A 27036-nucleotide genomic window follows, 5' to 3' on the forward strand; every position below is an offset into this window, starting at 1 on the left:
CAATAGCAATCTTTCTCGATTCGAATAAATTAAATTATAAATATAAAAGACACGAATATATCTAACAGTATATTATATACAGCGACTGATAAGTGTACTTATGACCAGACAAAAAACTAATTTAAATAAATATTTTTAAAGAATCGTTCGTTAATTATTAAATGTAATTTATGTTAAATGTAATTTATACGAAAATATATGTATTGATGTGAGAAATGTTTTAGTTATAGTAACAAAAAATAGAAATAAAATCAATTTTGATTATACTAATTAGAATTCTGGTTATCATAATTGCATTTCGGTATCTCGATAAAATGTTTGATAAATTTAACTAAATATCTAATTTGTTCCTTTTTAATTAAATCAATCAGAATTCCAATTAATGTTCCTGGAAGAAAATGTTAATATGGATATACTTTAAATACAATTATATAATCGTATATAAAGTATGTTATTTTTTTTTATATAATTATATATAATTTTATTTAATTATATATGAAATGTTTTTTCCCGGGGCAATAAAACTTTTTCTCAGTACATGAATATTTCCGGATAGAGTTAGAATAAAGTCATGTTGAAATATAATTTGTTCGCTGTATTTTCCGTCAGATTGTACGTACGTGTCTTCGTTTGTCGGTTTTGTCAAGACGAGAACTCCCGTTGAAGAGCAGCGGCTAGGATAATCGCAAATGTCGAGGAGCGGGTTGCACGTCGTCGGTTCGTGCGCGATGCAGTTTATGATAATATTTAATCCGATTACAGTGAGACGAGTGTATGTGAAGTGAGCACACACTCGAGCGTACGAGTTCTCGGAGGTGGTATGGTCGGTACGACTAGTCGATGATTTTGTTCCGACTGTGTCGTCGTTCACGACGTAATCCAGTTACAGTCCGAGGTAACCGATGCCATGTCAATCCGCGTACTCTTTCGAGTATTTTTTTTATGAGTTTGCACTCATCGTAGGATCAATTTTTCGCGCAAATGATATCACGGGGTGATTTTGTCGTATGGATCGCTCGGATTTAACGTATCATTTATTCGACATAATCCAGTTACAATCCGAGGTAACCGACGCTACGTCAGTCTGCATACTGTTTCGAGTATTTTTTTTACAAGTTTGCGCTCATCGTGGGATCAATTTTTCACGCAAATGATATCGTGGGGTGATTTTGTCGCGCGGATTTAACGCGTCATGTATTCGACGTAATCCAGTTATAGTCCGAGGTAACCGACGCTGCGTTAGTCCGCGTACTGTTTCGAATATTTTTTTACGAGTTTGCTCATCGTGGAATCAATACGCTATCAATCTTCCGCGCAAATGATACCACGGCGTGATTTTATCACGCGGATTTAACGCGTCATGTATTCGCATGTTAACGAGATTGGTCGTCAATGTTCACGTTCGTCAATCAATATGTCATTCATTCATCCGCAGCGCACATCGATGTCATTCATCAGCCTCGCGCCGCCTATGTAATTAATCAGTCGATTAATTGTTCTTCGTGATTCTTCTCGAAGTTGCGCATTGTAAAGGAAATGGAATTTGTACGATTTAATTGTAAACAGCATCGAACATATTCATCAAAATGTTCGATTGAAGTGCTTCGTTCGACATGAACTGTAGTCATTCGTAGAGGTCTGGCTATCGAAGTTTCTGTAGATCGAGTGTCGTCTCTTTGTAACCAGTTGACCATTTCCATCTGTAGTTAGGAAACTGAATTACGAATAGGGTATCTCAAGAAAGCATTATTTGGAAAATAATACTGTACACTTATACTATACGCATGTACGATAAAACATTAAAACATTAATCATGAGTCACAAGTGCCACGATCCTCCGTGAATCATTATTAGTTTGTGATACCTATATTGAGAAAGCAAAAATAGTTGTGGCAACTATAAAGTACAACTCTAAAATTTAAATACTTGCAACTAGTTTTAAAAAGTAATAAGAACTGAAGTAATATCGAATACTATAAAATATATAGAATACTGAATATTTATATAGTACAATACTACAAAAATATTCAGTACTATTTTAGTTTTTATTACTTTGTAAAATTAATTGCAAATACTTAAATTATTAGAGTTGTTAATTTAGTAGTTGTCAAAACTATATTTTTTTCTGAGTGTATAATTATCGGTATATTAAAACTTTGCTGATCGCGATCACAATTAATCTGTGCCAATCCTCGGAACGGTGATATTGCAGAATTCGGAAAGCTCGCTTCGAGCTTTTTAATCTTCTTTTTACGAAGACTTGCATCGAGGTAGCTCGTGACAGGGTGACAGTAATCCGCATTTCGCTTCGATCAAGGAATTAAAAAACTTGTCTTCAGTTCCGATCGAAACTATATGAATGAAATCCAATATAGTCCTTCCGTTGTTTTATCGACAAAACTACTACTATCTGTAGAATCGAATCCGAGGAAAAAGCAAGCTGCTAACTACGTAGAAGATGAACGATCGAAGAGGGAAAGAATGTATGTGAGGAATTCAGATATCATTTAAATCGATTGAACTAGTGCGACGTTTTGTAGCTTCCTTTTCAAATGATTGATATATACACATATACGAATTGTGTAGCTTTTACTCACGGAAATTTACAAAAGTGTGATATACAAGTTGCAGAAGTAGTAAACGGTAACGTAAACGATTCCTACAATTGGAAGATCTGATCGAACAAAGAATAGATCGATTGAAGTGCTTCTTTAGATTGTGACTGAAGTGTTCCTATTTCGAATCGTTCGCGCGAGTGATCGCAGTGAAGTGTTGTGGTATCGAAGGATGGAGAGGAATCGGAGGAACGCGAGATCGCATAAACGTGGGAGGACAGGATTTGCGTATTCGTGCGTTTCCTCTTGAGAGGCTGTGCGACGTGCTTCCAAACGTATATTCGTGTGTTAAGTACGAGTACGTCAATTGATTACGAATCAGCAAATAGAGTGTCATTGGTGATGTTCGCCGAGCGATGGGGAGATGTGCGTAATATAAATTTGCCAATCAACGCGCGAGAGAGAACGTGGAACGTGCTAACGCATTTTTCGCGCAAACGGATTCCCAAATCTCCAAATAACAGCTATCGAAACATACCGTTAAATCATCGATGGACATCCACCAAATGCGAAGTAACGAAAATAAAAAAAAATATCCATCACACATTTAAAAATAATAATTATTTATAATTATATATCTGATTCTCATTAATCTTTATTATTTCTTGTTACTGAATTATAAATTCTTGAAGTAAAAACTTTAAATACTTTAAACTTTACACTTTACTCTTTAACAATTTTTAATTTTACACATAAGCTAACTTTATTTATATTTATTAAATTTTTATATTATTAATTTTAATTAAAACCAAAGTATATTATTGTTAATAATATTATTAACTAATTAATCTTTTCTAGTTGAAGTAATTTAAAATGAATTTCTAATTCATTATTTTATGAAAAGTTTATCCCATTGGCTTTTATTCAATCGTATGACTTACACTTTTTAATCGAGTATTCGATCGAGTAATCCGGGCATTGTATGTGGAAATCCCACAAGGGAGAGTGTCATGGAGTGACTGTATCGAAGGATTGAAAGCTGAATTAAAAGTCAGAAGAGATCGACAAAATGGGACGATCGATACGTTCGAGCGTCGTGTAAGATTCAGCTAAACGATAGAGGGAATTTTGGGATCACAGTGGTTAATCGTCGTGATCGATCGAACTTTGAAACGTCGCGGAGTGAACTGAACGACGTGTCGAGGGGCACTGGAGAGCCACTCGGAAGAACCATCATCAACGAGAAAAGAGGAAAACGCGAAGGCGAGAGGTCACGTATGCTTGTATTTTTACTCTCGCGGGAAATCAGCGTTCGTGGAGCGGAGCTGTCGAGAGATACACAGGATAGCGAGACGTCGTTCTTTATCACGATGGTTGGCAAATTGATAACAAGTCGATCGTTACGCCTTGCGGAAACGAGCCTCGTCTAACAGAAAGAGAAAGAAAGCGCGTCAAAGAATACGTTCCTTGAGACGACGGAAAAATCGCTCTTCTCTTGGCATTCATCGACATTCGTTTCAACTACACGCTCGGAAATTATTTTCGAGCTTCATGGCACATGTAGCAATGTGTTTTCCTGTGCTGTTCGTTGCTGATCAAAAGAACAGCTCGGTCATCGTACGAACGTGCAGTGAAGAAAGGAGCTCGCTTTTAAACATAGAAGCGTAAAGACGTCGTGGTTTGACGATAAAAAATTGCGGGCAATCCGAAAAATTAGAAAGGCTGAAAGGTGAATTCTGAGAGCAAACGAAAGTAACGGCACGAAAGGATATAAAAGAAAGGATATAAATTCTAAATAAGATCTAACTTTTTCTTTTCGCTTTCTTCTTTCGGGAACTTTCGGCGCGGCAATTTATGCGCGCATCACCCTTCAGAGTGGCTTAAGGATATCAAAAGGGATTCAAGATGTGCCTCGGTCTCTCTCGCAAGATTGCCAGGAGTAATAGAACCTTTATCGGGAACAGAGAGAAATGAAGTTATCAGTGTCGGCTTACACAGCTCAGGCCAGTGCTCACAAGAATCTTTGCAGCTATCATCAACAGCGGAGCTACGGGGCCACGAATCAGGCGTCCACGGCCCGGACCCCCTCAGACCTCGCGACGGTCCTTCCTGCTCTCAAGGTTTGTACATCAAGGCTAGTAAATAAATGGAAATAAAACATACTCTGCTATAGTTAACGAAATATTAATATTTATAAAGATTGCCGATAAGTGGGTAAAATCGACGCATAAGACAACATTAAGATATCTTTCAAAATTTTTTATTAAATATCTTTAAGATGTTTCTTAAATAATTCTTGAAGATACCTCAAAGAGAATAATACCTCAAAGTTGTCTTATGCATCGATTTTAGACATTCTACTCATTAGGTAATTAAGAAAAGTTCATTAGGTAATTAAGAAAACAATTTCGATTTTGTCCACTCTATCTGCTCACAAGCGATGTATTAAAAAGTTTTGGAAGCCTCGTATACATTAATTATACTGTAAATACATAAATTATAAAATTAATAATAAAAATTTTAAATTGTTACTAAATATTTTTATCATGATTTTAAGTATTTATATAATGAAAAATTATATAATAAAATTTAATACATAAATTTCTAGATAAAAATATTTACATTTTTATCTAAAAATAGTAAAATATCATAGTTTGCTTCGATGAGTACACGAAGAGTCATCGCTGAGTATAATACTGTTATGTCTAAAACCCTGGAAAATTTAGTCCAGGAAATGAGGGAGAATGGAGAGGATATGGAAGGACGGTTAGACTCACTGTCAGGTACACGCACAGAGGCGAACACTTGTGAGTTGACCTTTTACGGTCCCGGAATATGAGTCAACGTCCCAAAAGGACGCTATGACACCTGTTCCAATGTACACTGCGAACGTCGGTCCTACTTTTAGGTCAAAGAACTTAATCCTTTTGATCCGGGACAGGATCATGTACGATCTCAGGTATTAAAGGAATGGGATACGAGTGCTTTAAAATAAATTCAAATTAAGAAGGATATTCATTTAGAATAAAAATAAAAAACTAGATATTATATTGCTAGATAGAATATTATAAAAACAATAGGCAACTAAGAGCTAGTACACAATTATTATTATTGTTATTATTATTATTATTGTATGTTACAATTCTTCTTTATTCTTCACCTGTACATATATTTTCGTTTCGGCTGCTTTTTTTAGCCATCTTCAGCCATCATGGTATAACATTCAGCATAATATTCTAAAATTTAAATGCAATTATTGTGAATGTAGGCACTAGGGCTCGGTAAAATAACTGATACGATTATTTAAAATATAAAATCATAGAAGTCGGTAAAATTTCTGATACGACTTATTTGAAATAAAAAATATAAAATAGGTTTCAAAAACTTATTTAAAATATTAAATAAGGAATAGGTCACAAGAAATTATTTAAAATATAAAATAAAAAATAGGGCCCCTAAATAAAATACATTTATTTATTTAAAATACAGAATAATTTTTACTTAAAATATAAAAATATATATATATATAACTTGTCTTTTATTTTAAATAAATTTTCGGAGGCTATTTCTCAATTTAAATAAAAAATAGATTGGAAACTTACTTAAAATATAAAGTAACAAATATGTATTTTAAATAAATGTTTCAAATAGTATTTAAATAAAAAATATTTTGATGATTTTGTTTATTTGAATATACAAATACGTTTCTAAATATAACGTTTCAATTTTGTTTATAGCTATAGCCTATAATTGATTCTTAATAATATTAACCTTTTGCGAATCAGGTGAAAAATCAGTATAGATTATATGTGGATATAATCTCACACTCCACACGTATAATATTTCATTATAAATAATTTAATTATTCATTGTCACTTTTACCGACGGATTGATAACATTAATACAATTAATACAACTTATTTAAAATAAAACATATAAAATAAGTTCCAAAAACTTATTTAAAATATTAAATAAGAAATAGGTCAAAAAAAGTTATTTTAAATAATAAATACTAAATAACTGTTTAATTTTTTTTTTATTTAAAATGTATATTTTAAATAAATTTATTTGAAATAAGAGTCCTGATAGACGCAATTAACCTCGAATAGTTCTTCATTAGATTATATGTACAGTTCTTCTTAACAAATCAAGATTTGTAAGATATAAATAATCTCATTTTATGTTAACAAAACTGCTTTCTATGTGTATTCAATTTAAAAAACTCACCGTTGTACTAATAACTTGCACCTCCATTCTATTACGTACAATTAAAATTACAAATTATATAAACTTTGTCGCTTAGATATGTGTCTCTTCGTCCATGTCTACGTAACGTTTAAAATTATAATATAAATTATAAATATATGGAAATTTGATGTGTAGATCAATATTTAATATTGAGTTAAAATAAAATAAATACAAAAATAATGTCAGTTTGACAAATATACCAATAATCTAATAAATAAAATATATAACATCTTTTTTAAAAAAAATATAATGTTAATTATTAAACTGATTGAGAATTGATGTATGTAATACATGATGAAAAAATTCCGTGTCAGTTTGCAAATTGAGCGCATTCTTTTGCAATTTTATGTGTATCATTTTAGATAACTAATCTCTTTCCCAGATATCTCTCTCTCTCTCTCTCTCTCTCTCTCTCTCTATCTTTGATTCTCCCAATCTATCGCATGATTATGTTGTAACCCATGTTCAGCTATGACATATCTAATACTATTGTTCTTGTGTAACTGACTTTTATGTTCGTTAATTCTTGTACTCAATTTCCTTTTAGTTTGTCCATAAGTTGCATCACAATCTTTACACAGTACTTTATATACAAGCAGTCTTTACTGTTCATTAACGGAAGAAGATCTTTCTGAGCTCTGATCACACTTCCCAATTTATTTTAATAATTAAAGATATTAATAAAAAATCATTGTATATCTTCTTATTATCTCCTCTTGTCTTATCAACTTGTTAAATAGTTTTTTAATCTTTCATTTATTGAAAATTTTAAAGGATAATCATTATTCAAAATATGTCAATTAAAAGAGATTTTTATAATGGTATCTAAAATGTGAAAGAAGTATTGTTCTATCTACAGCATTCATTATAACACCTTTTTTTTTGAAAAGAAAGGCATTAATAATAACTGTGTATTAGCTCTTAGTTACCTATTGTTTTTGTAATATTGTTTTTAATATTGAGAGCTCGATTAATTTATACACTATGAAAAAATTTAAATTTATTTATAAAAATAAAATTTAAGCTAAGTTTATAAACGAGTAGATAATCATTATTCTTAGAAAAAAGTTTTAACTTAATATTTCTTATTTGTTAGTTAATAAAAATTATTATTATTAAAATTATTTTTAAACGGATCTATCATTAAAGTAATAAAAAATAGTCAATCAGAAATTTCCTTTATGGTTCTATGATCTTCAGAAGGAAACGGGGAATAGGAAGGAGAAGGAGATTGTGGTTCTAAAGATTTAGAGAGGGTTGAGAAGTCTGGAAGAGGAGAATTATCGGTCGGGGGGGGGGGGAGATCATGGAAAGTGGGGGTATGAATTTCAAATTTAGAGGATTGGGAATTTAGGATTAGTCGCGGCTCGACGAAATTATCATTGAACTTGTTTAGATATGAAAGTCCCTGTTTTTATTGACGTTATAATGAGACACCTTATTAGAGCGATTTTTTCGCGTTTCTTACCGTGCGGTTTTTGACGATGGAAAGAGAAAGAATCGACAAATTCTTGGAACGGGTGAAAGCTCAAGATTCGCGATTAAAAGAGAAAGAATCGACAAATACTTGAAGCAGATGAATTCTTTCTCTTTTAATTGCGAATCTGGAGCGTCCATCCGCTTCAAGAATTCGTCTATTAATCGAACCATCTTTTTACTTTGAAGCCCAATGTAAGTCAACTTCTATACTCGGTCATATAGACCAGAAATAAATGTGGCCACAGAATAACCTGATAAAGAAATCCGAACATTGCGCCCTGGATGGGAACTGATAATCGATAGCGCATTACATCTGGGTGTGCGGTTGATTGGATTGGAAACGGGTGTATCGACGAATGAACACGACTACAGAACACATCTCGCTTGGCAGAAAGCGAATACCGGATAAATTAATGCCGCAAGCCACACACTGCAACATACTGATGTTCTCTCTCTCTCTCTCTCTCTCTCTCTCTCTCTCTCTCTCTTTCTCTCTCGTGCCGCGCACTCTTTAACCTTACCGTTAATGTACCACTCTCCAGAAATAAAGATGTCACGCACGGTCCGTGCGCAGCGCAGCCCAATTACCGCTGATTGCCCTTCGAACGTTCGCGCACAAAGTGCCCCTGCGGGACGAACGCTTCGAGAGAATCGGGACAAGCGTTATACGTCGCGTGACACGGACAATGGGACTTTAATTACGCGTATTTACTTAGGTCGAAATAGGAAGACTTTTAATAAAAATAATTTTAAGAAAAATTAAATTACTCTATTATTTTTTTTTTAGTTTAAAATTTATAAAACATTAATATTCTTTTAATATTAAACGGACAAAGATCGTCTTTTTTTAATAATTGCTAACTTTCTGACAAATTATCTAAAGTGCAAAATGATTCTCACTCTTTAATTTCGCAACCATTTGAGTGTAAATATAATATAATGTTCATGTGGGAGTTTTAATTAAAGGGCTTCTCTCATTTAGCACGATTCCGTCACACGTGAGACTAATTCGCTAGATATCGGAAAACCTTGGCAAATCGATTGGTCAATTGCATGTTGTTTCCTTGAATTCTTATTTTACATCGACGCGACGTCTAATTGTCAGGTCGCGAGGTCATTATTTCTAAAGCTCTATTTTAATAAAAGTAGCGCAAAAGTCCATCATGTTGAAACCATGTTATATTAAAGAATTACTAAGCGTTTATTGAACGATAGACTAATTAGATAGAAAAATATTTTTTTCTTTCATCGCTAATATCATAAATTATTTTGCCTCTGCAGAGCTAAAATAAGAAATTTCGATCGCGCATTGCGGGATTTATTTGAAGAAAACAATCTTTTCGCTGGGATTGCAGTAAACAAACAATACTATACGATTTTGTAATGAGTAGTCTCAACCAACGAGAGTATTTTGCACAAAAATTATCATTCGGTTTATTTACTTATCTCGCGAGAAATAGTCATATAAAATTGCTTGGGGAGAGAAAGTGGGTAATGTTGGTTTATGGAAATCAACAAACAAACATAATAGCTATGTCGATGTAATGCAGCAGAAGGCAGGTTTGTTTATGCGGACACGCGCGGTTTACTCGTTGCACAATGTGCATGCACCTTGTTTCAATCTGAGAGAGTATAATATCACCTTAGCAAAAAATAGTAGACATTTTAGCAGACATGATTGATGATTTTAGCAGACATTTAACATAACTTGTCTCGAGACTTTTTGTAAGAGGCAACAATATAAGAGAATTAGATATCATTAAAAACGATATCATTAAAAACTATTCTTTTTCTTTACGAAGGAATTATATATTCTTAGTTGCAACGTTTTTTCACATGGAAGAAATTTCGAGCGCGTGGATTATCATAGTCTTCGACATAGATGTCTATATTAGCGCTAGAGTTTTATATGTCAATATTTAGAATATAAAATGATAACAATATTAAAAATCATAATGTAGTATATCCTTTTTTAAGCGTTTTTTTATCCAAATATCATATTCAAATATTGACCAAAAAAGATACTGGATTAATCGCAATTTTGGTCCTTTTTGCCATATTTGAAGAAAACAAATAGTAGGAGAGACTTTGTGAAGAAGACAACCCGGGCGCTTTTTTGCGTTAGAACGGATACGAATAGAGGAGTTAGGAAAAACGGTAGACGAGAATGGTATGGAAAGGAAGGTCGCCTATATCGTACGGTCACAGAGAAACAGCATACCGTAGTCAAGAGAGAAATACGATTGGCGGGGATATTGATCTTTCTTGGGAGTTGCCATGTGCAATGTCGTTGGCGGTCCTATGCTCGAGCGACTTGACGATTCTTCTTTCAAGACAGCAACGCATCGCCATCTAACTGTTTTCCCCTCTTTATTCTCCGCTTCTCATCACCAGCCGACTTTGAGAGAATTCCGCCTTTCTTTACACATTTCAAGAAGTTCTCCAATTCGCTCGGTCACTTCTGATACGAGCCTGATTGCTCACACTTTATCCCTCTTCCCGAGCCTCCCTCTAACTCCGTAGGTGTCATTTGACACGCACTTAAATCAAAGTTTAGATTACAAACATTCGAAATTAAATATATAATTTCTACGCTCTCTTCTCTCTTTATCATAATATAAAACTTGATGACTTATTAATAAATATAATTATTATAAATATGACAGTTACATTTGATATAAATGCTTGTTTGACGTAACTAAAATCGGATTATAAAATTATATCCTGATTATAATTTTATAATCTTGCAAATGTTATTTACGATAACATTTGCAGGATGCGCTCGATGCGTCATATGAGAAAATCGATGCGGTAATATGCCCTTTGTTTGTGCTCACGAACTATAAATCTTGTATGTTTTATTCCGGATTAAGGTTCTAGACTAAACGAGAACTGGGGCTTTGTTTCGGTAACTGCGCATGGCACGCGAACATCTCTGTACAACTAGCTCGTTTAATGGTAGAGTAAAAAAAAAGATGCGCGATCACGCGCTTTATAGTATGAAACAAGGCTTTATAGTACGAAAAAAAACCTGCGTTAATATTGCATTACATTACGCAACCATGATTTATGATATTACAAAATTAATGAACGTTTTTGTGAAGCTTTTTATGACAGTTTCCTAAACGCACGTTTTTCTTTTGTTTTGATATCATTCCTTTCCATAAATTGTTAAAATTATTTTTATTTTTATAAATTATGCCATACGTCTTGTTATTTTCAGATCAATGTAAAAAATATACTTATGTTATAATTAACTAGAAATATAAAATTTTTATCAATGCCATGATATAAATATTCTCTCTTCAATGTCGCGAATTTAATTCGTTATTTGGCTAGATAGATGCATTCTAGTTTTTTTTATAATAAAACACGTAACTTCGGGTAGTATGTGCACGGGATTGCGAACTTTATTAATTAAAATGAACTTTTTATCACTTTTTTACCGCTGCGCAAGTAATTGCAAAGAATTGGGCGAGATTATTTTTATACATGAATACAATACTTTTTCAAGAACATAACTGTCCATCTTGCGAAATTAAAGAGTGAGAATCATTTTGCATCACTTTAAATAATTTGTGAGAAAGTTAGCAATTATTAAAAAGAGACGATCTTTCCGTTTAATATTAAAAGAATATTATACAATGTTTTATAAATTTTAAAAAAGTAATAGTAATTTAATTTTTTTTAATTATTTTTATTGGAAGTTTTCTTATTTCGACCTAAGTAATAATTTTAACTTAACTCTAATGATGTGTAAATATAACTCATTATTACGTTTATCTGTATAACATTGATGGATTCGAACAAAATGAAAGATAGATTATTTTTTCTCTATGAAATATTTGAGTTAAAGAATAAATATGGCTTGATTATTTTTTTTTAATTTTCCATTGAATTGTTTTTTCAACATAATTTGCTACTCTGGTTTTGTTCTGGATCGAGCAGTTAGACGTGAATTAAAAGGGGAAAAGTGAATTACTGAACACAAGCGTGACAGCTGTGAAATTAAGTTCCTTTACTCTGAAAAAGCATATCCGGCAAGTGCGGAGAGGGAAATACTAACGGGGAATAATAAATTGCTTATCAAGAGGGGTGTCGCAAATCCTATCACTATATCCCTCTCTGCGTTACAGAGTAAATTCGTAACAGTCCGACTGACAATGAGAAAGAAACGAAGCGCGCTCCTATTGTTTGCATCTTGTTGTAAGACGCAGACGGGTATTTACATACTTTTATGTGCAAGAGTAGCGGTCATATCCTTAGATGGACATGGATGCAAATTTCCGATACATCGTGCGTCTGGAAATGTCGCTTTTGCCATTATTTTTCACATATCTGCACTGAGAAAAAGATACTTAAAAATTTATTTGTGAGAAATATATTTATTTCTGAAATAAATATTTATTTATATACGAGCGAAATAAAAAATTTTATTTCTAGGAAAGTCATCTATTTTATTTTTTTGCAATTAGATAATGATATATATTTTACAAAAATAAAATGTGTTTCACAGAAATAAGATAAATATTTCAGAAATGTATATTTCGTTACAAAAATTTCATAAATAACGTTTGTTCCGCAATACTTCAACATTTTTTTCTCAGTGTGCTAAGCCTCTCAGATATACGAGACTTATCATTATGGTGTAAAGACTGTGGCATAGAAAAAAATTTAAGCAGTAACCGATTCGGCCAATCACATTAAAGATCGAAAGGTATTAATATAACCTGTAGCAAATCTAAAATTGATTTGCTTACCGGTTACTTTTTGCGTGCTATAACCTTAAGCATCTCAGACGATTTTGCATCGTTAGTCAGACACAATGGTGTTCTTCAGACTTCTAAGAAAAAAGAAAGCCGAGCAGTCCGAAAGTTGAAGTGATCTTTAGAACTACTCCAGTCTCAAACTTACTCCAGTAGTTTCTCGAATTTGCATTTTCATTGGAATCGCTTATATTCCTTTCATACGCAATTATGTAGGTCGTACACTGAAAAAAAAAAGATTGGTTGCTGCAGCAAATTAGATGGTAAAATATGGCATAGTATTTTTAATTGCCTGTAGCAGCCAATTTTTGATTGCAAATATAAAAAAAATAAGTATAAATAACAATGAAAAACAGCAACAAATTCCTAACTTGCATTTCGTGAGCAACAAACGATTTTTCAGACGATATCTCAATTTTAATCGAGCAATAAATTTTTTACTAATACTTCACTCTTGTTCCGTCAGCACCCTGATGTTTTATAATATTATTTATACTTATTTTACAAGCAACAAATTTTTAAGTTGCATATTTCGAGAGCAACAAATTCAAACGATATTTCAGTATCAATTTTAAGCGAGCAACAAATTTTTTTATTAATACTTTTGTTCCGCCAGCGTTGAGGCTTTTCATGGTTATTTATACTTATTTTTCAAGCAACAAATTCATAACTTATATTTCGAGAGAAACAAATTCAAACGACTCTCAATCAATTTTAAGCGAGCATAATAACATTTTATTCAAAATTATTAAACTGTATGTATATAAATAATTTTTAATAAAAAATATTTATAGAAAAGCAAAAAAAAAAAATAAATGTGACAGCTTTTTTTATGAATACATTGGCGCGTATTTGACCGATCGGATGTTATAACTTTTTTTCTTGTTTAAGAAATTTCTCCATACACATAAGCAGAAAATATTCAAGTATCTAAAGACGGTAGTGGCTCGGCACTAAGCGCGAGACTGATGTGCCTCTTTTACGCGAACTGGCGAGTTGCATCAGATCAAGGTTATCAGATCTCAATAACGGCTATCTCGCTCGAGTTTTAAGTACACTTAATCGATAACTTATATTCCGAGCGTTTTTTTACACGTGCTTTAATTTTTTTCTCTACGTGCCAAGTGGAGATATCGCGATTTCCATTTACAGGTTTCATCCTGTGGAGAACTGTCACCGGAGATGTAAATGCGTTGCAAGCCAGTGTTATGAAACGAGAGAGTAATTTTAAACAAATCATACTGATGTTGGTTTCCGCGGGGTGCACGACAACGCAACGCCACGATCGATATTGTTGAAGTGAGTAAATTGAAGAAGAGGTCCATATCGTCGAGAAAGACAGCGTTTTGTACTCGTGAGCGTGTGTCGCCGAACGTTAATGACGCACGTTAAAATTTACTTCATTGAATGAGACGAAAGTGTCTTATTCATTTCTGCAAAAATATTCTATAAAAATTTCTATTTTAATCTTATTTTAAGATTATTTCATGTGACTAGAAAATATTCTGAAAGTCATATTCAAAGACTTGAAGAAAATATACGTATTTTATATTAAGAATCATTAAAAAAACAGCAAAAATAAGTTAAAATTTTATAAGTTAAAAACGGCAAAGCTATAAATCTGCTTTCCTAATTTTTATTACCTTTAACTTCCTTCCGTTAAAAATTATTACATTATCACTAATAAAATTTAATCGGTAATTGAAGTTTGAAACTTTCGTGACTAGCATAAATGAAGTTAATTTTTCATCAGAATTATTGGCAAAGAAATTCTTAAATTAGAATTCTGATAAATTGATATTTCGCTTCTTAAGTACCGAAAAAAGTAAAATATCTATTTTATGAAGCTGTAATGCACATAGCGCGATAATTGCATAGCACGTGCAGTCATTTAATTTAGTAAATTGCTACAAACCGTGCGACAATCTGGAATCGAAATTAATGCGAAATAAATGTCCGTGTTAATTCGCAAAGTTTATGCGACCCAGTTCAATGAGTACATTTTCTATGAAGCTCATCGTTCTTCATCAGAAGATTGTCGACATATGGTTTAGAGAGCGTTCTTGGCCGCATATGGATTTTTATGACCAACTGTCGACGTCGGCGCATTTTATACGCAATCGGCAGTTAATGGAAAGTGAAAATATTTTATCCCTGTAATTATATTTATCACCATGAGCAACGCGTCGCAACGTTGCAATTTTTTGGGAATAATGCAAATTGAGTACCGGTAATACGTGCTCTAATGTATACGAAAAACGCACATAGAACGCTCAGGTCAAACTAAATATCAAATATGAATAAATATCAAAATATATGATGCATCATCAACTGCAATTTAAATACTTTATTTTATAGTCATTTTTTAATAGTTCCAATAAATTTTTCCCCACTATTTTATTACGATAGTTAATTATGGTATTAATATAATACAATGCATATAATTTAGCAGCATTATGTATATACCGACGTATACATATGTATATTCATAAAAAACGTTACACGTTTTTGAAAAAAAAAAAATTAAATTTTAATAAATATTTCTTTGAATAATTGTAATTAAATATTCAATAAATGTAAACATACATTTATTTGAAAATACAAAACCATTAACTTGATTTAATTATTATTTTTTTAAGTAAATTTATTATATAAATAATGTTTACTTGGTACTATTTAAGGAATATGTATAAAGATTTAGTCAATTTTTTTCAATGCTTTTAGAAAATAAATAGGTTAATTTCCGATAACTTCGCTTTGCCATTTTTAACTTATAAAATTTTAATTCATTTTTGCTCTTTTTTTAATAATTCTTAATATAAAATATACATATTTTCTTCAAATTTTTGAATATGATTTTTACGATATTTTCCAGTCACTGAAATAATCTTAAAATAGAGATGGGAAATTTTTATAGAATATTTTTGCAGAAACGAATAAGAATATTCGAGAAAATTTCGTCTCATTCAAGTAAATTTTAACGTGCATCATTAATATTCAGCCTCGCGAAACGCTATCTTTCTCGACAATGTAGATCTCTTCTTCGATTTACTCACTTCAACGATATCGATTGCATCATACACCCCGCGGAAGCCAACAAATCAGTATGATTTGTTGTAAATTACTCTCTCGTTTCATAACAGTATTAGCTTGCAATGCATTTATACTTCCAATGACGGTTCTCCATAGGATGAAACCTGTAAATGGAAATCGCGATCTCCGCTTGGCACGTAGGGCACGCAGAGAAAAAATTAAAGCACGTATAATACGATCGGAGTGTAAGCTTTCGATTAAATGTATCTACTTAAAACTCGATCGAGACAGCCGTTATTGAGATGCCATTATATCGATAACCTCGATGCAATTCGCCGGTTCATAAAAAGAGGCACGTCAGTATCTCGCGCCATGCTTAGCGCCGAGCCACTATCTTATATCTTCAGATACCTGAATATTTTCTGCTTATATGTGGAGAAATTTCTTAAAGTTCAAAAAAGTTCTTTAAGAAAAAAAGTGTTGTAACATCCGATCGGGCAATGTTATAAAAATAGCTTACATTTATTTTGCTGTTTCATAAATATTTTTTATTAAAAATTATTACATACAGTTTAATTATTTTTAATAAATTCTTATTATGAATAACCATATAAAAAAATAATATAATATTTGAAAATCAAATTTTGTTAGACTAAAACTCTTGTCAAATTAGCCGAAGTATTTTATTTTACAAACCGGAAAAATATTATTTATTTGAAAACAATTTTATTTGAAGTTATCCTCTGATTGAATATTCCAACAAATTTGATTTGTTATTATAACATATCTTATGTGCCTTCCAATAAGCGACAGTGATCATGTCATCTTTGTTTAACATTGGCAACAACAAGGATGTAATGATTATGTCCATTATGTCATTTGTATTGCTTGTTGCAAGACATGCCTTGTTAACAATAAAATATTTTGCATATGATGTTTGAAAGTCAATGCTCGATGAACAAATGGCTTGTGTCATTCTGAAGAACTGCTCGTTCGCGACAGACGCATTTCAACTATAGCTCTCGCATTTTTGGATTCGTTCATTCGTTCTTCGTGAAACGCAGGCATCCGATGTCCGGGCGGCTTTGCTATTGGTTTCGCGGGCCGCTTCGCCATTGATTAATTAAAAGGTAATCGACATGTCAATATATATACTGCCACAAAAGTTTACAACACACTACCCTCTTTCATCCACTTTTCCCCTTTCAGTTCTTTGGTTTTCGCTCTGCCGCTACTAAGTTCGTATCAACACTTTAAATGTCTATTTATTTTAATTGTCAATATTTTTTACATTAATTCTAATCTTTTTTGTCTTCGTTTACTAATAAGTCGTATTATTTTAATCATGCTTTTTTGCAATTATACTCTAATCATTCTTGACCTCTATCTTCTTAAACCTATCGAGTTATCTACTAAGTATGAAGCTTATTTTTCTGAAATTGTACTAATTTCTCTGTAATTTGTAATTTGTAATTTATTTTGTTTTGTGGAAGGCTTAATAACAGCAGTTCTGCTTGTGCCTCACCATTTTTTTGTATAATTTGCAATTTTTCTTTAAGTAATAATAAATAAATAATAATTTTGGCGTTGAAAAGGAAAGGAGAAAGAAAATCGACCATACATATCATCGCAATTCGACTTGTTTATCCTTTTATTTTGAAACATTTTGTTGAAAGATATAAGTACGCATTGAGGACAATTTAAGGACGTTCTCAGAAAAATTTATTTTCTTTAGATTTTACGTCTTATAAGTTAGTGGAACAAAATGAGCAGAATCAATTCTAATTAACATTTTTATTTGTTGCTCATTTGTTGTTAAAAAGTTGCCAAAGAAAAAACTTTTTTGCTCTGCCAGTTTTTTTTAAATGATGTTTTGCTAAAGGAAGATTAAGTTAGCAATATAACAATATAACAAAGTCAATCTACTTCAAAGTTACGTAGGAATTTGTTGCTAATTTGTTGCTAATTTGTTGCTAATTTGTTGCTAATTTGTTGCTGTCGAAATATCCTAACGAAATTCCCTTTTGAATCCATTGCTTATGAAATAAATACAGAAACAATGAAAAACCTTTGCGAGCTGGCGGAACAAGAATACAATATTAATAAAAAATTTGTTGCTCGATTAAAATTGGTACTGAGATGTCATCTGAATTTGTTGCTCGAAATATGCAAGTAACGAATTTGTTGCTGTTTTTTATTGTTATTTATATTTATTTTGTAAATAATTTATATATATTTTTTTATATTTTATATTTATATATATTTTTAAATAATTTATATATATAATTTATATATATATATATAAATATATATATATAGTATAAGTTATAATTAATAGTACAATTATAAGTATTTCATTATATTATAATTATATTATATATAATACTATATATAATTATGTAATTATATCTTTTCCTATTTGTATGTCTTCTGAATAATACTATTATATATAATACTGGTTACTCAGAGAATATACAAATAGTAAAAGATATAATTACAATATAACGAAATACTTGATAATAATTATAACGCAAAATTAGGTGTACTGTACAGCAGACCATAATCAAAAAGCGCAAGCGAGAAATCAAAATAAAGTAGTCTAATTTTTAATTATTTATATCTTGATTAAAAAGTAGACTACTTTATTCTGTAAAGATACTCTGGTAATGTTAGCTGATACTCTAATAATGTTAGCTGACTTTATTTTTTTTTAATTTTTTTAATTTATGCTAAAAATGTTCTAATTTACGGAAAAAAAATGAATATTCCAAAAAGGTTTCGTTTTCCATTATTTATTTAACAATAAACTTTTTAACAAATTTTTTAATAATCGAGGAGAAAATCGAAAAATCTGGAAAAATATTTTTGATATACTTTCAGTTTTCTTACTCTTAGAAAAAAAATTCAAGAACGTATTTTGCTTCATTTTTGAACTCTTTTCCTGTAAATTAGAACATTTTTAACATAAATTAAAAAAAAATAAAGTCAGCTAACATTATTAATAACAGAGTATCTTTACAGAATAAAGTAGTCTACTTTTTAATCAAGATATAAATAATTAAAAATTAGACTACTTTATTATAATATAAGATTGACTTTACAATGTTTAATTCTTTATAAAATTATATCATTTGTTTCGACAATTTCGACTTCTCGCTTGCGTTTTTTTTTATTACAGTTTGTTGTAGAATATGTATATCTAATCTTGTGTTATAATTATTATCAAATATTCGTTGTATTGTAATTATATTATATCTTTTCCTATTTGTATTCCGCTTCACGCGAAATAGCTATATATTAAACTAATGGAAACGTAACAGAAAAGTAATAGAAATTGTATCTTTCAAAATTATTTTGTAATGATTAAATAGCAAAATGTTGTTACAGAAAAACAAATATAATTTTTAATTTTATCTTATTTTAATATAGAAATTATAAATATAACTTTATAATCTGTTTTCACTGCACCGCGAAATTACTTTTGTTAGTAAAATTTTTCGATATTTTATGATACCTCGCCAAGCATCATCATAATTGCAAATGAAATAAAAAAATTATTACCTAACGTTATTTTTTTTTAATTTAAATCTCAACTTATTAGAAAGGATGATGATTTATAACATTTAATTAGCCGAGGTCAAGTTTTGAACTTTAACGGGAATCTATAGTTTGAACAAGTAATCGATTGATGAAAATGACATTTCATTGTCCTGTGGGGGGGCGCTTGACGAACGTAACATTCTTCCTAATTGCGTATCCCGCAGTGACGGGTGTCAGTGGCAATTTCGGTTTTATGGCTGTGTCCGTCGAGGAATCCCGTATCAGTGCGTGTAATTGGTCGCGTTGGATTTATCAATTGCCGGAGCCCTATCAGGGACGACAGATTTTCGAAGCTCAAAGCCTTTATTTGTCTGCCTCGTGAACTGCACTGACGCATCGTCGAAAGCTGTCACGTTTGTCACAGTTTCATCTCTTTGATTTAATTCTCAAACCAAAATTTCTGACATTCGTTTTGCTCAGTACATTTTTTTTAAATACACAATATATAAATAATTTTAGTTATTAGTTGTACGTGTGTTAATTATGGATCACAATGAAAGCGAAAATACCCGTTAATATAAATTTTGAATTATAAATTTCCATTAAAATACTGATGTTTTGTTTCAAAAGTTGAATGATTTCCGGTATTAATTTTAGATTGACGATCGTCATAAGTCTATAATATTTTTTGTTGCGTAAAAAGCTTACGTAAAACCTAAAATAAACATAAAATAATCGAAATTAGTCGTTATTTTTTGTCGGTAGCGCAATGTCCTTAATTGATTCTCATATTGATTTGAGTAAAAGCTCGTTATCAAGTCTCCAAGAAGTAAGCCGATTGTTCAAATGATATACATATATTTTTTAATATACATATATTTTTTATGCTTGGCTATCTATATATCCTGATCGAGATCTGCTTGATAATTCCATAACGCAATCTTATCAACGATATTTTATTTCGAGAGAAGCATTTTCTCTAGGATACGGATAATGTTGTTTCCATTAATAGAGCTGTATCGAGAATATAATTCTTAAAGAGATCAAGATTGATGTATCGATAGAACAGATTTTCCCATTTTATTCTCCCTTCGAGAATTATCATGGAGGGTCAAGACTAAATTCTTATAATTGACTAAGTCAAATTATTTTGTTTTATACTTTCGCAAGATAGGATATCGATTTTGGATTTAATATGCATGTGAATATGTTAGTAAAAACAAATCTCTGCAATTATTCCTTCAAATTTTTGTCGATTACACGCAATCATTTTGAATCATTGAAGAGGATCTAATTCAATATAATATTTAAATGCATAATTTACTAATTAGATTAACATTATCGTTCTTATATACACCAATTAAAAGTAATATAATATCAATGTTATAATTTCGCAATGATATAACTGTTATATAACACTATATTCATAGTTGTCGGTTTTCCTATTTTTTGTCGAACCGATTTTTTAGACCAATCTCCGGCACTCTGACAGACGAGAAATCTTCAAATTTTTTTTTAATATTAAAAAAGAATAATGTATAGTTTCACGGAAAGATCAAAAGAATAAATGGATTAAAAAGTATTATTATATAATATAATATAGTATATAATAGTATATAATTATTGTGTGAAAACAGAAAAAGTTTTATTTTCTTTTTACACGCACACTCTTTCCTCCGGTTTTGGAAAGAAATTTCCGGCAGGGAAAAAAATTTGATGACTTTTTTAGAGAGACTATTTAAGTTAGCAATCGATCTCTAGTAGAACAGTCTAATCTCTGGTGTATGAATTTTCAGGTTCCAGCGGAACCTGAACATTGAAAAAGCTAGCCATCATGATTATATTACATTTATATTGCTGAAATTATAACACTGATGTTACATTATTTTTAATTTGTGCCGACTGAGATATTAGATTTTGTTAAATTCTCGACTTTTATTTAATGTGTAAACACAAACTCATTTATCGTATCTATTCACACATACATATGTACATTGATTAAAGCAAATCTACAAGGAATATTCTTTTTCAAACATATCCTGTGCAAAAAGAGATAAAAATGTTTTCATAAAAGATGACATTGTGTTTTAGTGACATATTTCTACATGACACGTTTATGAAAGCAAATTTATACGGCGCGAGATCTTTATTACTGTTATAACAGAATAGTAAACTATATTATCTGAATGAAAGACTGAATAAATATTCTTTTTTATTAATCCTTGTATCAATTGCTATTGGCGATTAATTAATTCATGAAAGGAAGAACTTACTTGTAAATAATTATCGATATGTCTCAAATGAATATTTTGAAAAAAAAAAAAAGAGATTTCATTAATCTTCAGAACTGCTTTTTGAATCAAAGATTTCAAAGTGAAGAATCAAGAAAACAAAGAAAGACTATGAGAAAGAAAAAGGAGGAAAGAGCACTTGGTCGCGCACGTCTCATTAATCACTAGGAACATTTTAATTACAACGCCATACGATATACCGGTGTAGTTTCCAAGTGTCGAATGCAATGCGAGCGTAATTTAAATTTGTAAAGTTTGTGTCCTAGCAATAGATTGCAATCGTGTAATCGAATCATGGATTGCAAAATCACTTAAATTGCTTTTTTTACGATTCGAAAATTGCTCGTTATTTTATAACGAGCACGACGACGGTATCTTCGCCGCCCTTTAAATTGCTACTTAAGCAAACGGCTCGATGACATGCAAAGATTAAGTGCAACGAGTAGCTTTGTAATACGTTTTACATTTATGTACTGCACATATTGCAATTATTAGATAATGGATTGTACGAGCGAGTGTATACAATACATCGGTCGCTATTAATATGATTAAAATGATCTCAATATGGATTTGCATATTATTAGAACTAATAAACTGGCGTCGCGACTTCGATAATTATTCTAAATACAATGTTAGTTAATTGATCAAAATAATAATACAATGTTTTGTTAAATTGATTATGTAATTGATTATGTATGTTATTTCGATTAATCTGCTTATGTCAGAAAATAGTTTGAAAATTATTCGGTTTACGTGTGAAAAGATATTAATTTTAACAATTCTTCTTAAAAATCTTATTATAATAAATTACAATTATAAAATTATTAAAAACGATTTTTGCTCGAATTGTGGTATAAATTAATTTTTTACTATCACTTTTTTTTCTATTGTGTTGTAATTAATTACTAATTAATGCTGCAACATGCGGTATTCTTCTCAGTTATGTTTCTTAGTTGATGCATATTCATAAGGATTTGAAAAACAAGATTTGAAAAACAAATTTTAAACAAGTTTCTCGAAAATTCGTAGAAACTCAAGAATCACGCAGAATGTCGAGTCTTGCGAAAAAGATTCTTAATTGCGCTTAAAATGTTTCGTGCTCAATATTTGACTAAATGAAGATTTGAAAGTTCACTTGTTGTTTTTACTGAAAAGTGGCCAGACTTGTCTAAAGTCAAGTTCGTTGAAAATTGCAGCAGACGTAGTTACCGAAGCAAAATCAGAGATATAACCGATACCGATAACGTTCATTTCTCACCTGTCCAATTTCGTCAGCTATTCAAATCGACCCTGTGTTGTATGTCGAACGATTATGTCAGAGCAAATAGGACAGCGGTGCACAAATGATTTGCTCATACATTTTAGAAGATGGATTTGCGAAATGCCTTACGTAATGTTACGGTAGATATCTAATCTTAGATCTCTCGACGTGAATGACATTTTTGTGCGCGTGTATCACTTTAATCATATTTTACCATCTTCCAGGTTTAGTCGAGAAAAATGTACTTTCGTGAATTTGTCAAAAAGCACACAATGTAGAAGTTACACGACTTCTTGTACTTTACAACAAACAACTTTCTTTCTATTGGGTTATCCGGAAAGTTCGTGCCGATGTTGAAGGAAAATTGAAACGCAGAAAATTTAAATTTTAGTATACATTTATTAAATTATATAAGTTGTCGGCACGAATTTTTCGGACAACCCAATAGAATTACAAAAAAAATTAGTCCTTTAATTGTTGATAAAATTACACTTCTATAGTAATTAAATTATAACGTAATGGAAGTGGAACATCTCGTGATTCGGTTTTGACCTTTAACTTCGTAACTTTTCTGTTAAAAATAAAAAGACTAAAAGTGAACCTTTCCACGTGTTTGCCGAAACAGTGATTTCTCTCTCGAATTGATGAGATTTATTCGGGGATATCCACTAAGAGATATGGAGTGATCCAGGATTTGAAACATTGAAAATGTGAAAGAGCTTACTGTGACAATTACTTTGATCGCGATTTCTTAATGAATACTATTAGTTGAAAATGATGTCCTTACCTAGTCAGAATAGGCACGTTGTAACGCCACTGCATGAAATGCTTCACTCCGAGTGTGAGAGCTAACTATGTTAACTGTTTAAATCCATTATGGTAAAAGTTCTCTCTCGTCCTCTGACTATACTCTCATAGTTCGCAGCTACGCGAACACGTGATGTTCATTTCACGTGTGCGCTTCGTAAATATTTCACACGTTTTTGTGATATTTAATGGCACTGAAGAAATAAATTCAACATGTAATTATCATATAAAATATTCAAAGCTGCACGGATATTTGTTTTTCTCTTTAACAGTCTCACGTTAATGTTTTCGATATGTGTGTAATAGCATTATCTAAATTTTACGAAAGTTTTGTCAAGAAAAGCTTCCCGTTATTCTGAAGGATTAAGAATATCATCTTCGGTTAGGTTGTCAGCAGCTCTGAATGCTGCCAATGTCGGGCGGGACGTGACCCAACCGTAATTTATCAGGTCGTGTGAATGCAGGCATGATTGGAATTTTAGAACGCGGCAATTGCGGTTTCCGTTGCGAGAGAGAGAAAGAGACTTGCACACTTCAGAATCGCTTTGACCATCTGCTGATTCACGGCGAAGCTATCGTTACAGGATTTTGACCTGCTCCGTGCCGGGAATCGTTGGCTCTCCCTTCAAAGGTTCGAAGGTTGCATTATTCAGAAGTATCTCCCTAAAATAAATAACAATGGTTCTGAAGGGAATCTCACACTATGATGTTATTATGCTCTGTGCGAAATAGAGCCAACGATTCCACTGATCAGGATTTTGAGAAAGTAGCTGTTGAAACGTCTCACTTTTATTAAACTCATATTTGACGTAAGAGATGTATTAAAGTCGATTTATCTCGGGAAAAATTTATTACTCAATTAAAAGTTGATTTTGCGATGAAAAGAAGATGGAGTTAATTAGGGTCGCTGTCTTTTCGGCTAAAATGAAAAAGTTCCGAGATGTAAATTATATATTCAGGGCTACTTAAGTGAAGTCGAGCGATATTGTATTATCAAAAGCAATAAAAATTTGTTAAATGAGATATCGAGATATTTCGAGAATTAAACAACAGAAATTATATTGTTAGTACTTAAGTATTGTAATAATACATATGAAACTAATAATGAATTCGATTGGAAGCATTTTCAATCGGTAGTGCACTGGTGTATATTAAGATCGATTTACACTGATTTAATTTGAGTATAAAAATAAAATACAAATATATTGAATTATGAAATACATATTTTACCTAATAGTATAATAAAATGTATTAATTATTTCACGATTTAATCGATTTCTATTTATTTATAAACATATTTACACATTATTTTGTGTACAACAATTTTAATGTGTGTTAGTGCATTGAGCGTCCAATCGAATTCGCTATAAATGATTATTTTGTATTACAATAGATTCTTTGTCGCTTGTCAATTACTCAAAAATCTGCTCTAAGTTATATTCAAATAACAATACACAGTCCTTATTTCTTAACTTAACATCCTCCGTTTATCGAGTATTTTGAATACCTTGATTGAACAGAATTGATTTTATTTTCTCAATCGGTCATTATTATCTCATGAAAAACTTCTGTCTTGTTATTAATTTTTACGATCGCATGTATGAGGATTTTAGATTCTATTAAATCTTTGAAAAGATCGTGACGAAGCCTTATATAGAGATTCTTAGACATGTATACGAGTTAAGTGATTTCTATTCTCGTTATTGTGTAAACTTGAATATGCACATCCACTTTCGTATTTTAGAATCATATGAGTTTTATTCAATCTCATAACGAATCATAAGGTATAAAAATGTTAAGTAAAGTCTGTCGAGATATCTCACTTTGCGTAGACTCCATTTTTCTTCTATTGTTTAAAGTCAGACTAAAAGATAATTACCCAGAGGAGTCATTTTTGAGTGAAGTGTAAGACATTAACTAGACACATTTTATCTATAATAAATAAATAAACATTATAGTAGCGCTGTGTAATTAATTATTATTAAAAAAATATGTAAACGATAAGTATAATAATAAAATAGATGTCATGGAAAGAATGATTTTACTAAAATAAAATTTAGCTGGATACAAACCTGAAAATAATTTTTTAGAATCATTAAAATAATTATGTGGGAAACTTAAACAATGAGCGATATTGAAAAAAATGTTGATATTTTAGCAATCAATTTGAGCGTCTTTCGTAATTATTTTGATAGTTCAATAAAATTATTTTTAGACCTGTATTTAGTTAAATTTTTAGATATAATGTTGGTAAAACCGTTCTTTCTGTATGTTTAATTGTTTTTTTCATTTAAATATTTATTTTCTTGCATAATTTCACATAACTGTCCCATATCATTTCACGCGATGTGCTGAGTAAACACTGAAAGATCGAAGTTTTCGCATTTAAATACCGCTAAAATGCGACTATGATCTCGATGTCGGATGACACTGCATTATAGATAATACAGTGTAAAACTGCAAAATGTTTTTCGAACATTTTCATGACATTTGCACAGTCATAACATAGCGTCAACATTATTATTTGAATTCGTATTTATACAGCGGTTACGGTCAGATCTTTTCACGTCTATATTGCGGTACCCCATGTGGTATTAGGAAGATCTTTAATGTCATCGTCGAGTGTTTTCAAGTAGCGGGAGTTATGCGGCTCTAAGTGTATAGGGCGACGTAAACACCCTGTCGTAAATTAGGACATAGCCGTTGGCTCTTTGGGATATATATCGAGTCTCGGGATATTACAATAGTTTGAAGAACGTCTCTTCCAGCCGGAAAATATTTTCGCGATTCTAACGAACGAAAAACGATACGATATCGAGATATTTCTCAAAAGGATATTATTGGATAATTTAAAAATATAGAAATTAGCAGCGATTTAATCGGTTAAAGATCATAATCGTGATATATATATATATATATATATATATATATATATATATATATACTAGTAGGTCGTACGACGACGTACTTCCTACCTACCGTACCGACGAAGGAAGTAGTATAGTAATAATAAATAAATTAAACTTTACTTTACGTTACGTATATATTAATTAATA

General features: G+C 31.2%; 1 protein-coding gene across 1 annotated transcript in view; it reads left to right on the forward strand.

Moving 5' to 3' along the window:
* Positions 1 to 4525: 4525 nt before the first annotated feature.
* LOC105625735 overlaps positions 4526 to 27036 on the forward strand; it is a 132818-nt gene continuing 110307 nt past the window's right edge. Inside the window, exon 1 of the mRNA XM_012207057.1 lies at positions 4526 to 4675. Within this exon, the coding sequence (XP_012062447.1) occupies positions 4526 to 4675 (150 nt within the window). The remainder of the gene's footprint in view (positions 4676 to 27036) is intronic.

This window comes from Atta cephalotes (assembly GCF_000143395.1).
Source record: "Atta cephalotes unplaced genomic scaffold scaffold00003, whole genome shotgun sequence".
In the NCBI taxonomy this organism is placed as follows: Eukaryota; Metazoa; Arthropoda; class Insecta; order Hymenoptera; family Formicidae; genus Atta; species Atta cephalotes.